Genomic DNA, 17,515 nt, shown 5'->3' with positions numbered 1-17,515 from the left:
GCTCAGTGAGGAGACTGGGCTTCTAGAGGTCAGTGCAGAGTGGACCACACCTCCCCCATCCCGCCGTCTCCGCACCACTCACCCATGCCTCGGAGCTCCACTGCTGGGCGGCACAGCTGGAGAGCTTCCCGGACCAGGCTGACCTCAGGACAGTCCATGTGCGGGGCACACAGGTCAAAGTCTTCCAGCAGACCCTCGATGCCCCCAGAGAGGCCCCGGCAGCAAATCCAGGTCATGCTGCCTGTGGGCAGAAGGGGGTGCTATGGGGAGCCTGCAGCTTCTTCCAGCGCACCCTGGGAGGTGGGGTCTCACCTCCTCGTTTCTCTGAGGTTCTCACTCTCAGCCTCACTGACATTTGGGGCTGGGTCGTATTCTGTGGCGGGGCCATCAGGTCGGGAGTGGAGAACAGTGTCCCTGGTCTCCACCCACTAGATGCCAGTGACACCTCCCGAGTGACGACAGTTGGAAGCATGCATATTGTCAAGTGCCCCTCGGGAAGCAGAGTCGTCCCTGGTTGAGAATGATAGGAATGAAGACATGGATGGATGGATGGGGAGAGAGAGAGATGGGTAGATAAACAGAAAGATGGATGGAAGGATAGATGATGGACAGAGAGATAGACAGCCATAGACGGTAGATGGTCGGGTAGATCCCCTGGAGTAGGAAATGGCAACCTGCTCCAGTATTCCTGCCTGGAAAATTCCATGAACAGAGGAGCCTGTTGGGCTATAATCCATGGTGCTGCAAAGAGTCAGACACACCTGAGCACTGAGCACACACACACACACACACACACACACACGCACACACAAATAGTACATTGATAGGCAAATAGATAGATGGATGGATAGATAGAAATAAAGATGATAGAGATATAAATGGTAGACAGATAGAAATTTAGGTAGGTTGGTAGGTAGATAGATAGTTATGATAGATACTGGATAGATAAATATAAAGATGATAGATACAGATGGTGGAAGGAGATACATGTTAGATGAGATTTCATATTTTTATATATAGAAAGACATGATAGATATGGCAGATTATAGATAGATGCAGACAGATAGGCGGGGAAGGCAATGGCAACCCTCTCCAGCATTCTTGCCTGGAAAATCCCAGGGACGGGGGAGCGCGGTGGGTTGCCGTCTATGGGGTCGCACAGAGTCAGACACGACTGAGCAACTTAGCAGCAGCAGCAGCAGATAGATAGGTGATAGATACTAGATAGACAGCCGTATATGGTAGATAAATAGAGATGGTAGGTGATGGATTGACAGATAGGTAGACAGGGTTTCTCTCATTCTAAGGCAGTTTCTCATCCTCTGTGCTATCAACTAGCCCTAGATGCCAGCTGCAACCAAAATATCTCCAGACATCACCTTGGTGTGTGTGTATCTCGGGGCAGTGATGGTGCAGAACCGCCCCTGGTGAGAACTAGCGCCTTAAAAGGAGCCAGAGATTCTAACCTTCACCCTCACCTTGTCAGGCTCCGGAAAGTGGGAGCACCAGAGGGTCAGGGACCCACGCAAGCCCCTCCGAGACCTTACCCAGCACCTCCTGCTTCAGCTCCTCTATACGGCCCGCGTGGACCAAGTGGTAGGGTAACTCCTTCAGCTTCCTCAGGTTTGCAACCGTGTCGGAGAACCACAGGGGCTGAGGGGCCACCTGCAGGGGAGGAGAGAGCTGGCAGCCAGGCCACTGAGACACAGTCTCATTCATTCACCCCACAAACATGGGCCAGGCCGGGTATCAGGTGACGCTGGAGGGACAGTGACAGGATATCAGATGGGGACACCCACACATACCCACACACAGGCTGGGCTGGGACAGGAGGGGTCTGGGGCTCCAGGAATCCAAGGGGCATTGAAACTGCGTCTCACAGGGTAAGTAGGAGCCTGTCTGGCGAAATGCATTGGAAATGATGGCGTTTCAGAGCAAGGGAGCATCATGTGCAAAGGCCCAGTCGGGGGAGAGAGCAGCATCAGAGTTTGGGAAGGCTGAATTATAAGACAGAGTGAAGGATCGTGGTTGGGCTGAGACTAGGGAGGTTGTTGATAGTAGATCACAAAAGCACTGAACATCAGGCTGGCGAGACTGGACTGGAGACAGAGGGCCAGTCATGGGAGGTATTAGAGGGGAGACATGATCAGACCGGATGGTCAGAGGCATTGCTGGGGAAGACGACTGGAGCGGGAGGTCCTGAGGCTATGAGACCAGGCAGGGGGCAAGCCACATCCTAAAGCAATGAGGCTGAGCCTGCAGGAGTTCTGGGCATACAGGAGAGCATCTGTGAGAAACCAGAGAGGAGAAAGAATCAGGCCGGGCCCTGCCTCTGGCCTGCCTGTCCAGGAGGGAAAATGCAAAAGAAAAGTCCAACTATAATAAAAGACTTGAAAGTGTATTCCCTAGTCACTGTGCTATGCTTAGGGAAAATGTTAACAGCAGGGGAATCTGAGAGTGTCCACGGGAACTCTTACATGCGTGGCAACTAGTCTGTGAATCTAAAATGACTTTGAAACTGAAAGCTTCTTTTAAAAAGTCTGAGTTCTGGACTTTCCTGGTGATCCAAGGGTTAAGAATCTGCCTGCCCATTCAGGGAACACCGGTTCAATCCCTGGTCCGGGAAGATCCCACGCGCAGAGGAGCAGCTGAGCTCAAGCGCTGCACCTCCCGAAGCCCGTGCGCCTAGAGCCCGTGCGCCTAGAGCCCGTGCGCCTAGAGCCCGTGCCGCACAACTAGAGAAAGACCACTAGCAGCAACGAAGGCTCAGCGCAGATGAGAAAGAAAGAAATACCCAGTCTGAGCTCTGCCTCGGAGTGAGGGGAGTGAGGGGCACATGGAGTAAAGAGCAAATAGTCAAGGGAATTCCCTGGCAGTCCAGTGGTTGGCACTCTGCGCTCCCACTGCAGGGGACACGGGTGTGATCCTTGGTTTGGGAACTAGATCCCACAAGCTGCGTTGGCATGGCAAAAAGAAGAAGAAGAAGTAAGCAAAAGAAAGGAAATTATGGAAGTCTTACTGAAGGAAGAGGCATTTGAGCTGGGCCTCGAGGTATTTGAAAGGCAAAAAAAGAAAAAAAAGAGGTGGCAGCTTGTAAGCTAAGGACCCAAGTCTTAGAGCTCCTGAGTACAAAAGAAAGACTGGGAGGAAATACGTGAACAGTGACTGGAAGCCTGGGAGCAGCTCTTTAGAGCGGGGACTTCTGGGTCTAGCTTTTATTTTACTGTTTGATCCTGTGTTCTCCAACAATTACGCACTACTCTCCTAGGTGGGAAATGAAATAAGTGTTATTTTTAAAATGAGTAACACTTTGGGAGGACCAATGACTGAAAATTGAATTGTATGAGGGGATTCACAAGGAAAACATCAACCCCCCGCCCACTCTCATACATCCACACACACACACACACACAAAACAAGGAGGAAACTGGTGTGTTTCAGGATGAATCAGAGCATGAGGAATTAAATTCTGGGATGCCGCAAGGCATGACTTTGGAGACAAGCTTTTAAATGCTGTGATTTTGTTCTCTCATCTGGAAAGTGAGTGGAGCATAAATTCCTCATCTGCTGCTCCCCACCCTTCAGATAATGTTTGGGGACTTTCTGTCCTTTGTGGGAAAAGGATAGGAGGCAGAGTGTGTCTGGGGTGGAAATAAGGAATGGTAGCGGGCACGTGGCCCCGGCTTTGCAGCACAGAAGTGCAGAGGCTGAGAGTGGGGAGCAGGGGCCCCTGGACACCTCACCTTGCGGTCCAGGTTCAGGGGTTTTCCCACGAGTGGCAGGGTGATGAGTTTCTTGATGCCCTGGCTCCAGGCCCCTGAGAAGAAGTCGGCCAAGACTCCGTGACTCTTGGCTTTCTCAGGCCCAGACAGGTAGAGCTCTCGGACCACCTCGGCCAGCTGTCTGCAGAGAGGAGACGTGGGCTGATGGGCCTGGGTGGGCTCAGAGGTGGTGACTGGCCACCACTTCCAGGAAGTGGTTCCCAAGCATCAGTCCATCCGAAACTCCTTCTAGATGCTTGCTGGCTCAGCTGACCGCCTGAGCTACTTGTCACCTACCATGTATCTCTAAATCAGCCCATCTTACTTTTTCTTTAAGTAATTTTACTTTAAAAAGGAATATTTGATAACAAGACCTACTGCATAGCACAGGGAATTGTTTCTTATAATAATCCATAATGGAAAAGAATCTGAAAAAGAATATATGTGAAATATACTGATATATATAATATATTAATATATAAGTATAAATAATATATAATAATATATAAGATAATTTTTATATAAGTACTAATTTATACATATAAAACACATATATAATATATGATAATATGTATATATCTGAATCACTTTGCTGTATTCTTGAAACTAACACAAAACTGTGAATTAACTATGGTGACGGTTTAGTTGCTAAGTCATGTCTGACTCTCGGGAACCCCTGGCCTATAACCCTCCAGACTCTGTCCATGGGATTTTTCCAATTTAAAATTGGAAAATTTGGGTTCCTCAATAATTAAACATAAAGCAAGTTACTGTATGATCCAGAAATTTCACTCCAGAGTATATACCCCCCAAAGAATGGAAAAGCAGGCGTTCAAATAAAAACCTGGGCGTGCCTATTCACAGCAGCTCTAGTCACAATCACCAAAAGGGGGAAACAACCACGTGTCCGTCAACGAATGAGGGAATGAACAAAACGTGACCCATGCCTGCAGGGGAATGTCATTCAGTCGTAACAAGGAATGAAGCACTAACACATGCTATAACATGGACAGACCATGGAAATGTCACGCTGAGATAAGCCAGGCGCAATAGGCCACACTGCGTGCGACTACATCCATACGAAATGTCCACAACAGGCACATCCACAGAGACGGAAAGCAGGCGCGTGGCTGCCAGGGGCTGGGGTGGCTGCCAGGGGCTGGGGGAGCAGGGCCTGGGGAGTGGCTGCTGACGGGGGTGGGGTACCTTTTAGGGCAGTGGGAGTGTTCTGGAAGTAGACAGAGGTGATAGTTGTACGGCACGTGAAGATGCTAAATGCGCCCAACTGTTTGCTTTCAAATGACGGATCTCACGTGAATTTCTCCTCAGTTTAAAGAAGCAGTTCACTGCGGGAGCTCCCTGGTAGTCCAACGGTTAGGGCTCTGCAATTTCACTGCCGAGGGCTCGAATTCAACTCCTGGTCAGGGAGCTGGCAGCCCACAAGACGTGTGCTGTGCAGTCAGAATAGCCGCTCTCCAAAAGTCTGCAAGCAATCAATGCTGGAGAGGGTGTGGAGAAAAGGGAGCCCTCCTACACTGTTGGCGGGAATGCAAACCAGTACAGCCACTATGGAGAACAATGTGGAGATTCCTTAAAAAACTGGAACTACAACTGCCTATGACCCAGCAATCCCACTGCTGGGCATACACACTGAGGAAATCAGAATTGAAAGAGACACATGTACCCCAGTGTTCATCGCAGCACTGTTTATAATAGCCAGGACATGGAAGCAACCTAGATGTCCATCAGCAGATGAATGGATAAGAAAGCTGTGGTACATATACACAATGGAGTATTACTCAGCCATAAAAAAGAATACATCTGATGAGGAGGATGAAACTGCAGCCGATTATACAGAGTGAAGTAAGCCAGAAAGAAAAACACCAATACAGTACACTAACACATATATATGGAATTTAGAAAGATGGCAATGATGACCCTGTATGCAAGACAGCAAAAGAGACACAGATGTTTAGAAAGGACTTTTGGACTCTGAGGGAGAGGGAGAGGGTGGGGTGATTTGGGAGAATGGCATTGAAACATGTATACTATCATGTAACAAATGAATCGCCAGTCTAGGTTCGATACAGGATACAGGATGCTTGGGGCTGGTGAACGGGGATGATCCAGAGAGATGATATGGGGTGGGAGGTGGGAGGGGGGTTCAGGATGGGGAACTCATGTACACCCGTGGTGGATTCATGTCAATGTATGGCAAAACCAATACAGTATTGTAAAGCAAAATAAAGTAAAAAAAAAAAAGATGTGTGCTGTGACTAATAATGATAACAAACAAGTTAGCTGTGTTAGAGCTCACGGTGGGGATACCCTTGCATGCTGTGCTAAGTAGACTTTATTTCCTGGGAACGGGGAGTGAAGAAGGATCTGAAACAAAGAGGAACCCGATCAGGGAGTCCTTGGTCTTGGAGTCCCACCCAGACAGTGTCACCAACCCGCTCGACTCACCTGTGGGCAATGGCCAGAAGGGTGAAGCCATCCACCGGCCGCCTGGCCAAGCAGTTACCCAGGTCTCGACGAAGCCTCACCCACAGCAGGGGCGGGAAGCGCAGAAGCTCTTTGCTGGGTGGGGTCCAGTCTTGGTACACGCTCTGCAGGACCTCGTCATCCAAGGACAGGACATCCTTTAGCTCCGCCTCTGACAGCCCATGCCTGTGGAAAGGAGGGATGGACGTGGGAGCACACCTGTGTCTCCTGCATTTGGAGAAGGCAGAAGCTGAGGGAGGGACAGACGTGACCAGCTTTATGGCACCCTGCCCATCACTGAAGGGTTCACCATGGAGATCAGCGTTTGGGCAGTGCCCACGGTTAGCTGGTACTCATGCCTGGTTCTAGCTGTACCCATCAAGTAAGACATTTCCTGATCTTTCCTTCCTTCTCACACCTACAGCACCCTGAACCATCCCTCCCCCAATCTCAGATGAGTCAAGTAGCACAGGAAGAGAAAGAACTTAGGAAAATAATGCATAAACCACCCCCATGTGTTTTTGCCTGAAAAAGGAAGTGGCTTTAAACACGATAAGCATCGGACTGGAATGGACTTCATAATACCTGCAAGCATTTGCCTGGAGAAACTAAGAGACTTGTCCACAAATTTCCTCTGGCTTGGAGAACAAGCAGAGTTCATTTCAAAGCAGATGAGAGAGGGAGGCTGGCTTCTGCTTACAAGGAATACAAACACCTTGTGTGTGTGTGTGTGTGTGTTCAATTCCCTGATATTGATTAGTCTTGGCAAAACTCTGTTAGTCTTTGCCCTGCTTCATTCCACGTTCCAAGCCCAAATTTGCCTGTTACTCCAGGTGTTTCTTGACTTCCTACTTTTGCATTCTAGTCCCCTATAATGAAAAGGACATCTTTTTTGGGTGTTAGTTCTAAAAGGTCTTGTAGGTCTTCATAAAAGCATTCAACTTCAGCTTCTTCAGCGTTACTGGTTGGGGCATAGACTTGGATAACTGTGATACTGAATGGTTTGCCTTGGAGACGAACACAGATCATTCTGTTGTTTTTGAGATTGCATCCAAGTGCTGCATTTTGGACTCTTTTGTTGACCATGATGGCTACTCCATTTAAAATGCACTGGTCATAGCAAACACCCTCTTCCAACAGCACAAGAGAAGACTCTACACATGGACATCACCAGATGGTCAACACCGAAATCAGATTGATTATATTCTTTGCAGCCAAAGATGGAGAAGCTCTATACAATCAACAAAAACAAGACCAGGAGCTGACTGTGGCTCAGATCATGAACTCCTTATTACTAAATTCAGACTCAAATTGAAGAAAGTAGGGAAAACCACTAGACCATTCAGATATGACCTAAATCAAATCCCTTATGATCATACAGTGGAAGTGAGAAATAGATTTAAGGGCCTAGATCTGATAGATAGAGTGCCTGATGAACTATGGAATGAGGTTCGTGACATTGTACAGGAGACAGGGATCAAGACCATCCCCATGGAAAAGAAATGCAAAAAAGCAAAATGGCTGTCTGGGGAGGCCTTACAAATAGCTATGAAAAGAAGAGAGGCGAAAAGCAAAGGAGAAAGGAAAGATATAAGCATCTGAATGCAGAGTTCCAAAGAATAGCAAGAAGAGATAAGAAAGCCTTCTTCAGCGATCAATGCAAAGAAATAGAGGAAAACAACAGAATGGGAAAGACTAGAGATCTCTTCAAGAAAATTAGAGATACCAAGGGAACATTTCATGCAAAGATGGGCTCGATAAAGGACAGAAATGGTCTGGACCTAACAGAAGCAGGAGATATTAAGAAGAGGTGGCAAGAATACACGGAAGAACTGTACAAAAAAGATCTTCACAACCCAGATAATCATGATGATGTGATCACTAATCTAGAGCCAGACATCTTGGAATGTGAAGTCAAGTGGGCCTTAGAAAGCATCACTACGAACAAAGCTAGTGGAGGTGATGGAATTCCAGTCGAGCTGTTTCAAATCTGAAAGATGATGCTGTGAAAGTGCTGCACTCAATATGCCAGCAAATTTGGAAAACTCAGCAGTGGCCACAGGACTGGAAAAGGTCAGTTTTCATTCCAATTCCAAAGAAAGGCAATGCAAAAGAATGCTCAAACTACCGCACAATTGCACTCATCTCACACGCTAGTAAAGTAACGCTCAAAATTCTCCAAGCCAGGCTTCAGCAATACGTGAACCGGGAACTTCCTGATGTCCAAGCTGGTTTTAGAAAAGGCAGAAGAACCAGAGATCAAATTGCCAACATCTGCTGGATCATCGAAAAAGCAAGAGAGTTCCAGAAAAACATCTATTTCTGCTTTATTGACTATGCCAAAGACTTTGACTATGTGGATCACAATAAACTGTGGAAAATTCTGAAAGAGATGGGAATACCAGACCACCTGGGCTGCCTCTTGAGAAACCTACATGCAGGTCAGGAAGCAACAGTTAGAAGTGGACATGGAACAACAGACTGGTTCCAAATAGGAAAAGGAGTACGTCAAGGCTGTATATTGTCACCCTGCTTATTTAACTTCTATGCAGAGTACATCATGAGAAACGCTGGACTGGAAGAAGCACAAGCTGGAATCAAGATTGCCAGGAGAAATATCAATAACCTCAGATATGCAGATAACACCACCCTTATGGCAGAAAGTGAAGAGGAACTAAAAAGCCTCTTGATGAAAGTGAAAGAGGAGAGTGAAAAAGATGGCTTAAAGCTCAACATTCAGAAAACGAAGATCATGGCATCTGGTCCCATCACTTCATGGAAAATAGATGAGGAAACAGTGGAAGCAGTGTCAGACTTTATTTTTGGGGGGCTCCAAAATCACTGCAGATGGTGACTGCAGCCATGAAATTAAAAGACGCTTACTCCTTGGAGGAAAAGTTACGACCAACCTAGATAGTATATTCAAAAGTAGAGACGTTACTTTGCCAACTAAGGTCCGTCTAGTCAAGTCCATGGTTTTTCCTGTGGTCATGTATGGATGTGAGAGTTGGACTGTGAAGAAGGCTGAGCACCGAAGAATTGATGCTTTTGAACTGTGGTGTTGGAGAAGACTCTTGAGAGTCCCTTGGACTACAAGGAGATCCAACCATTCCATTCTGAAGGAGATCAACCCTGGGATTTCTTTGGAAGGAATGATGCTCAAGCTGAAGCTTCAGTACTTTGGCTACCTCATGCGAAGAGCTGACTCATTGGAAGAGACTCTGATGCTGGGAGGGATTGGGGGCAGGAGGAGAAGGGGACGACCGAGGATGAGATGGCTGGATGGCATCATGGACTCGATGGACGTGAGTCTGAGTGAACTCCGGGAGATGGTGATGGACAGGGAGGCCTGGCATGCTGTGATTCATGGGGTCGCAAAGAGTCGGACACGACTGAGCGACTGAACTGAACTGAACTGAGTGATTAGTCTTCATTTTGCTGGAAACACTTCCCACATTCTTTTCACATACAGAATGCCTGCTTACTTGGAATTTTCTGTTGTCTGACGAGGTAGGTGTTATCAGTATTCTCTGAGATCTCCTCCACAAGATCATCTCATCTTTAACAGTCACAGCTGAGTCACTGGCAGTGTTCACCAGTTTCCCCATTGGAGTAGCCAGGCCGTCTCCCTAATCTGCTTTTCTCCTCTTGACAGGTCTTTCCAAACCAATATTCCTGGGAGCCACAACATGAGGGTTTACATGGGGTGGTCCAGTGTTTCCTCAAACATTTCCTCTTTCAGAATAGAATCTTCTGGGATTTCCCTGGCAGTCCAGTAGTTAAGACTCTGCTTCCAATGCAGGGGGCACAGCTTTGATCCCTGGTCCGGGAACTACGATGCCACATACCTTGAAAGTGAAAGGGAAGGTCGCTCAGTCATGTCTGACTCTTTGCGACCCCATGGACTATACATACAGTCCATGGAATTCTCCAGGCCAGAATACTGGAGTGGGTAGCCTTCCCCTTCTCCAGGGGATCTTCCTGACCCAGGGATCGAACCCAGGTCTCCCGCATTGCAGGCGATTCTTTACCAGCTGAGCCACAAGGGAAGCCCAAGAGTACTGCAGTGGGTAGCCTATCCCTTCTACAGCGGATCTTCCCGACCCAGGAATTGAACTGGGATCTCCCGTATTGCAGGCAGATTCTTTACTAACTGAGCTATGAGGGAAGCCACATACCTCAAGGTGCAGCCATAAGGAAAAAAAAAAAAAGAATAAAATCTTCTTTCTCAATCTTCAGTATACTCTCGAAACAAACCAGGCTTAGAGTCTCTCTTTGCGGTTTCAGGCACAATGAATGGCTTGTCCACCAGATTAAAAAAATGGGACATCCTAAGAGGCTTTCAACCTGGATATCCAAGGGAGCACAGCCCCACACTTCTCTGGCATCACACCCCTGCACGGGGCCCTCTGGGTAGGGACCAGGCCAGTCCATTCATTCTCAGAGAAGCAGAGGGCTGCATCCTGGAAGGCCGCTGACATCAGTAAAGTGTGGGCACTTTTGCTTAACCCCTGTTCATGGAGTGTCATCTCTGTGCTGCCCCCTGGAGGACAGAGCTAGAGGCCCACGAAGCTGATCTAGCGCAGAGAGCCACATAGAAAATAATGGGGAAAAATAGAAACAGTAACACCAGTTGCTAGGAAGAAGGTAAGCCACCTCACAGGAAGGAGAGAGACAAGGTAAGTGGCAGGGGAGAGATGGTTCTCGGAGCATGTGAGTCCCTCTGATAAGGTGCCCTCAAGAGCTGGAATTGTGCAGGAGGGGGCCTTCTTCCGTTTGTCAGATGGGGAAACTGAGGTTTGTGTATTCATGGTCCTGGATGGCCAGGGGGAGAGGAATTCAGTTCCATCCCTGCTCTTGAAGATGTTGTGTCTCATCGAGTCTAGAGCCATGATGTCCAGTATAGTCGTCACCAGCCACACACAGTCATTGAAAGTTAAAAATTAATGAAGTTTAAAATCTCGTTTCTGGGATGGATAAGCTGGCTTTCAAGTGTTTATTTGCCACACGTGGCTCGTGGTTACCACTGCAGACAATGAGATATAGAGTGTTGCCCTCATTGCCAATATTCTATTGGATGGTGCTAGAGCTGTGCACTGGGGGATGTGCCTAAGGTCACAGCCGAACCACTAGGTTAAGAGCCCTTCTCCATGTCCCCAAAGACATCCCCGTGACAATGTGGACCCAGGCAGCGCTAGTGGTGAAGAACCCTCCTGGCGATGCAGCGGCTCCCCATCATGAGACCTGCCTTTCCTGCACTGCAGACAAGCTCTGTGTGGGAGGTCACACCACTCTGCATGTGGTGCTGGCTGAGGGACCTTGGCCAGTGATGTCTATTTGCAAGTATAATCTCATTATTTCTTTCAGCAGCCATATACAACGGACACTCAGCAACCCACTCTGTCCTGAGGTGTTTGAAAAGGCCAGAACGCATGCCTAACAGAGTTTCTCAGCCTCCCACTGTGATGCTAAGGATCAGATCCTCTAGGATGCTAGGAGAACTCCTAGCCTCCAACCACTAGGTGTCAGCAGCATGCTAGACAGATGAGAGGTGATGTGCTGAGCCCATGGACTGTAGCCCACCAGGCTCCTCCGTCCATGGCATTCTCCAGCCAAGCATACTGGAGTGGGTTGCCATTCCCTTCTCCAGGGGATCTTCCCAACCCAGGGATCGAACACGCATCTCTTACACCTGCTGCATCGCCAGGAGGGCTCTTTACCACGAGCACCGCCTGGGAAGCCCCGGCAGATGATGGACAGATCCGTGTTGTTGTAGCTGTTCAGTCACTAAGTCACCTCTTTGCAACTCTTTGCAGGCCTGTGGACTGCAGCATGCCAGGCCTCCCCGTCCCTAACCATCTCCCGAAGTTCACCCAAGTCCATGTCCATTGCATCGGTGATGCTACATAGACAGATACATAGACAGACAGAAGGAAAGAGAGATAACCTAGACAAATGCGTGGAGACGGAAAGCAGATTCATGGCCGCCAGGGACTGGGAGAGGAGGATGAGGAGTGACTGCCGACGGGGACAGGGTCTCCCTTGCAGGGCAAGGAACCATTCCTCCTGGTTATCGGTAGCACAGCACTGTGGATGTACTGAGTGCTGCCAAACTGGGACACTTCAAAAGGGGGAACTTTGTGGTATGCATGATACTGGGTTGATAAGTGTTCCTCAAAATTCATGCCCATGGGGACCCTGTGAATAGGACCTTATTTGACACCAGTCTTTGGGGATGTGGTCAAGATGAGGTCCCACTGAGACAGGCTGGGACCTGGGACCTGGGGCCCTTTGCTGCGGTGCTTGCACCTGGACAAACGTCTCCTCAAACAACAGAATAAAAACAAACGATAAAGAACTGAAAATAGCTTCATGCATGCACCACTGGGGAAAGTATGGATAAGACAGAAAAAGCAAAAACTCAACTGCTGCTTCGGAAGAGCTGGGAGCAAAAGCAGGGTGTTTCACATGCCCCCTGCCTACCACACCACCAGAGGGGTGGACAAACCACCTAAGCTACCCCTCCAGCCCGACAGCTGACCTTCATCCAAATAAGGAACCAGCTCACTGGGAGCAAGCAAGCAAGCAAAGGAGATCGTTGTTTGTTCTCCCTCCCTGCTGCTGCAGCAATTCACGCATGCTAAATTGCTTCAGTCGTGTCCGATTCTTTGCAACCCCGTGGACTATAAGCCACCAGGCTCTTCTGTCCATGGGATTTCCCAGGCAAGAATATTGGAGTGGATTGTCATGCCCTCCTCCAGGGGGTCTTCCTGACCCAGGGATCGAACCCATGTCTCTTGCCTCTCCTGCATTGGCAGGCAAGTTCTTTACCACCAGCGCCACCTGGAAAGCCTGAGCTCACAGCAGAAGTACCAGTAAAGCCTTGCCTGGATTTCTTGTCTGGCCTCTGATCAATTTCTATCGATTGCGAAGGCCAAGAACCCCAGTCAGTAACAATACTGGACAGGAGTAGACCCTAAGCCAATGAGTGATGTCCTTTCAAGAAAAGAGGGAAATTCAGACAGAGAGACACACAGGAAGGAGGCCGCAAGATGACAGAGGTGGAGACTGGAGTGATGCTTCTACAACCCCAGGCACGCTGAGCATGGCCAGCAGCACCGGAAATAAAGGAGAATGCCCAGAACAGAGTCTCCTCCAGAGCCTCCAGGAGTGTGGCTCTGCTGACCCCTCGATTTCAGACTCTGGCCCTCAGAACTGTGAGAGAATAGACTTCCATTGTTCTAAGGCACCCAGGTTGTTATGGCAGCCCTTGGAGAAGAATGCACACGTACAGTTCAAAACAGAGTGAACCCAGCAGAGACTCACCGGGAAGACACAATGTAGCCCAGCACGCGGGCCACCAGGAGCCGCCCGTGTGTCTGCTCCAGGCGGGCACACAGCTGTTGCATCGCCTCCTTAGCAGTGGAGGCCAGCGGGGCTGGCACAGTGAAGGAGGCCCACTTCCGGGCCTCCTCGAAAGCCAGCCTCAGCCGCCCTGGGTGTCCACACTCTGGGAGGCTGGCCCAGAGCATGTCCCTCTGCACCTGACTCAGTGTCCTCCTCGAGGCGGCCAGCAGGAGCTGGATCATCTCTTGCCCTTGGTTTCCAGAGAGCGGTTTCACCTCCCAGTAAGCCCCTTGGTCCGTGAGCACCTGCCGCATGGTGTCTAAAACCCCCCGCTGTCCAGAGCAGGCAGAGACGATGAGGTGGACCCTCGGAGGACATTTGGGAAGCAGCCAGGGGATCCTCCTAGCACAGTGGACAGAGTCCACCTCATCCACCGAATCCAGCAGGATCACGAGGGACTCAAAGTTTCGGCTGGAGACGGTGTGGAGGAGGATGTGGAAAAACTGGACCAGCCTGGTGTGGGCCTCTAGGACCTGGGCAGGGGGCAGGGGCAGCCCATAGGCCAGGCACGCCTGGAAGCAGATGCTCTGGAGCAGGCCTCGGGCCTCAGAGCTCATCTGAGATGTCCCCAGAAGCCGCAGAATGGTCACTGTCTTGCGGCCGAGCAGCCCCGACATCTGCTCAGCCAGCTTGCACATCAGAGCCGTCTTTCCGATGCCTGGGGGTCCAAAAAGCACCAGGGGTGGGTGGGGGCAGCCATCACTCTGTCGCAGTTGCTGCCCCAGCTGGGTCAGGAGCTCCTGGCGTCCACAGAAGGTCCGGTTGACCTCGGCACTGAGTCCCAGGTGGTGGCGGATCTCCTGGTAGAGCCACGCCAACTCCTGCCTGCCCGCCTCCAGCTCCCGGAGGCACTCAAGAACCTGATGGTTGGCCCTGGCCACAAACTGCTCCCCCAGCTCCTTCAGGTATCGGGCATGAGCCTTGTTTTTGGGGTTCACCAGGTCTCGGCTCCACGCTAGGTGGTGGGCCTTGAGAACTCCAGGCTGCCGGTCAGCGATGCGCCCCTTGAGGCTGCTGAGAAGGTTCTGGGCATCCGTGTCCAGGCAACCATCTGCAAGACGGTCCACCATTTTGAGGGCACAGTCTTCCAGGATGTGTTTATTGAGGCCTTGGATATCTCTCAGGAAGACTGTTGCCCCGTGATCCCCAACCGTTGAGCTCAGCAGGGCCCGTTCTATTTCCCACTCGATGACTGCAAAAGTAGAAGAGGGTAGAAGCATTATGTCATCAGCTGGCTCAAATGGGGACACTTGGGAGACATATTCCAGGAACGAGAACACTGGAATTCAGGCTTAATGTGGGCCAGAGTCATTTGGCATAACTATGAGCAACATGCAAAGGAAGGGGCTCCAGTGTGTTCCAGCAAAACTTTATTCATAAAAGCAAATGGTGGGCCAGGTTTGGCTTGAGGCCACAATGTGCCAGAATCACTTGGGGGCTCACAAAAACCTACACAGCTGGACCCCGGCTCCAGAAGTTCTGATTCTGCATGTCGGGGTAGGGACTATGGTTTGAATTTCCAACAAGCTCCCAGGTGATGCTGAGGCTGGGGTTCAGAGGCCACACGAAGAGTGGCATTGATTTAGGCGCTACTCGAGAAGAGCGGACTCACTGGAAAAGACTCTGATGCTGGGAAAAACTGAAGGCAAAAATGGGGCAGCACAGGATGAGATGGTTAGATAGCATCACCAGCTCCAGGGACATGAATTTGAGCAAACTCTGTGAGATAGTGAGGGACAGAGGAGGCTGACATGCTGCAGCCCATAGGACTGCAAATAGTCGGACATGACTTAGCAACTGAACAACAACAACAGCAAAATCAAAGATACCTTGGTGTAGGCAACACACAGGTTGTTGTGAAGCAGTGTGTGTGTGAAGCAGTCTCATCATAAAACAATGCCATCAGACTTAGAATAGTTAAATATGGAGTTTATATAGCTCTTAGGTGTGGCCCCAAAAGAACTGAAAACAAGAGCTCAAACACTTGTATGCAGGAATTGTTCATTTCAAAGAGGTTAATTTCATGCCTTGTGAAAGCAGCCGTAGATAACTTACAAACTAATGTGCTTGAGTGTGTTCCAATAAAACTTTATTTATAAAAACAAGCAGTGGGCTGGGTTTAGCCCTTGGGCCACGGTTTGCTGACTCCTGTCCCAGAGAATGCAGCAGCTGCCCTGAGGACCCGTATCTTCTAGAGCCAAGAGCCCACACTGACTTCTCCTTGGAGGCCTCTGTTTTGAAATAGCAGTCAGGTTCGAGTTATTTTTGAAACTGCCCTGGGCTCATCAGAGGCTCCCAGATCTCTGCAGCTGAGTGAGTCACGCCCTTGGAGACAGGACTCAGTCACAGAGCCAAAGACAACAGCCACTCAAAAGTCCTCCTTGGTCTGACCCCACAACCCCCTTAGCCTCATGAATGGAGAGCAGAGACGAAGGCAACTCACAGTCCTTAAATGGGATGCTTCTTGGACACATTTTGGCATGAACCAGTCCAAGACTGTCTGCCAGTAACAGGCTGTGTGACCTTGGGAAAAATCACTGCACCTCTCTGAGTCTCTGTTTCCTACCTTTAACATGAGTACTAATCCCAAAATTGAAAGGGCTGCTATGAGGATTTTCTATGAAATAATTGTTGTGAAAAGCTGAGCATATTATGCTGAGGGAACAAAAGGTTACGGTCTACGATTTTATCTTCTGTGACATGGTCGAAATAAAATAAATGAGATGGAGTTGGGTTAGGGCCTGCCAAGGCTGGGGTTTGTGGGGAGGGGTGAGTGTAGCTCTAAATGGCAGTGGGAGGGAGCCTGTGGTCAGGGAACAGTCCTTGTGTATCAACCATGGTGGTTACTTGAAGCTATACAGGTGATAAAATTGCCGAGAAAGAAAAGGCTCATGCACGCACATGCACAAACGGTTTCTGTTACTCTCTCTGTATTCTAACAATGTCCACTTCCTGGTTATAATATTGCACCCTAATTATGCATGATGTTACCTTTGGGGAAATCTGGGTGAAGGATACATAAAACCTCTTCCTCTTTTTTTTTTCCAATTTCCTGTGAAACTCTATTTCAAGATTAAAAAAAAATTTTTTTAAGAAAGTTTAGCAAGGTGCCTGAAAAATAGTATGGTCTAAAGATACCGTCTATGACTTGCTTCTGACTCCACACCCATTTGTGCTTTTTGCTGATGTCTAGGAATTTCTATTTGTTCTTTCAGATGGGACTTACTAATGGGTGAGGTTTGACATAAGTGCTTAGTGATCTTATGGTTGAATAAGATCACGGCCGAGGCAGGACCTTTCAGATCTCCATAACGACCCCCCTAGGTACGACTTCTGAGTAGTTCCATTTTACAGATGAAGAAACAGAGGCTCCAAGCCTGCCAGAGGTCATGCCTGGAAAGGGGCAGGGCTGAGATGCTAATCTGGGCCCATCCCAAAGTGCAGACCCCCGATGCTGAGTATGACCCCAGGGTCAGATATCTCTCTGAGAACAACTGGCACACTTGGCCTCGTGTCGTAGAGCAAGCTATAGTGACAGAGTATGTGCTCGACAAACAGTGGACTCCACATTGTTCCACACACAGACGGTGTGTCCAAAACTGGCCTGTCCTTACTAGTCTCAGCCAGTCAAGGTCAGCCCCGCCTGCGATGCCAGGTGGGCCTCAGGTACTCCTGAGACGATGGGGTGGCGAGGGAATTTCAGCTCCGTGGTCTTCCTCCCCCACACCTATGCTGCTGCTGCTGCTGCTGCTGCTGCTAAGTCGCTTCAGTCGTGTCCGACTCTGTGCAACCCCATAGACGGCAGCCCACCAGGCTCCTCTGTCTGTCCGTGGGATTCGCCAGGCCCCCCACACCTATAATCG

At 49.4% G+C, this 17,515-nt stretch overlaps 1 protein-coding gene across 1 annotated transcript in view; it reads right to left on the bottom strand.

Annotated features, from left to right (window-relative positions):
- Positions 1-17,515, bottom strand: part of NWD1 (NACHT and WD repeat domain containing 1) — an 86,305-nt gene that overhangs the window by 48,982 nt on the left and 19,808 nt on the right. The window contains exons 5-9 of the mRNA XM_018051352.1: positions 13,572-14,844; positions 6,228-6,431; positions 3,744-3,903; positions 1,548-1,665; positions 83-241 (exon numbers count right to left, since the gene is read on the bottom strand). Of these exons, the coding sequence (XP_017906841.1) occupies positions 83-241; positions 1,548-1,665; positions 3,744-3,903; positions 6,228-6,431; positions 13,572-14,844 (1,914 nt within the window). The remainder of the gene's footprint in view (positions 1-82; positions 242-1,547; positions 1,666-3,743; positions 3,904-6,227; positions 6,432-13,571; positions 14,845-17,515) is intronic.

This window comes from Capra hircus, chromosome 7 (genome assembly GCF_001704415.2).
Source record: "Capra hircus breed San Clemente chromosome 7, ASM170441v1, whole genome shotgun sequence".
Taxonomy (NCBI): domain Eukaryota; kingdom Metazoa; phylum Chordata; class Mammalia; order Artiodactyla; family Bovidae; genus Capra; species Capra hircus.
This window is presented reverse-complemented; position numbering and strand designations above follow the sequence as displayed.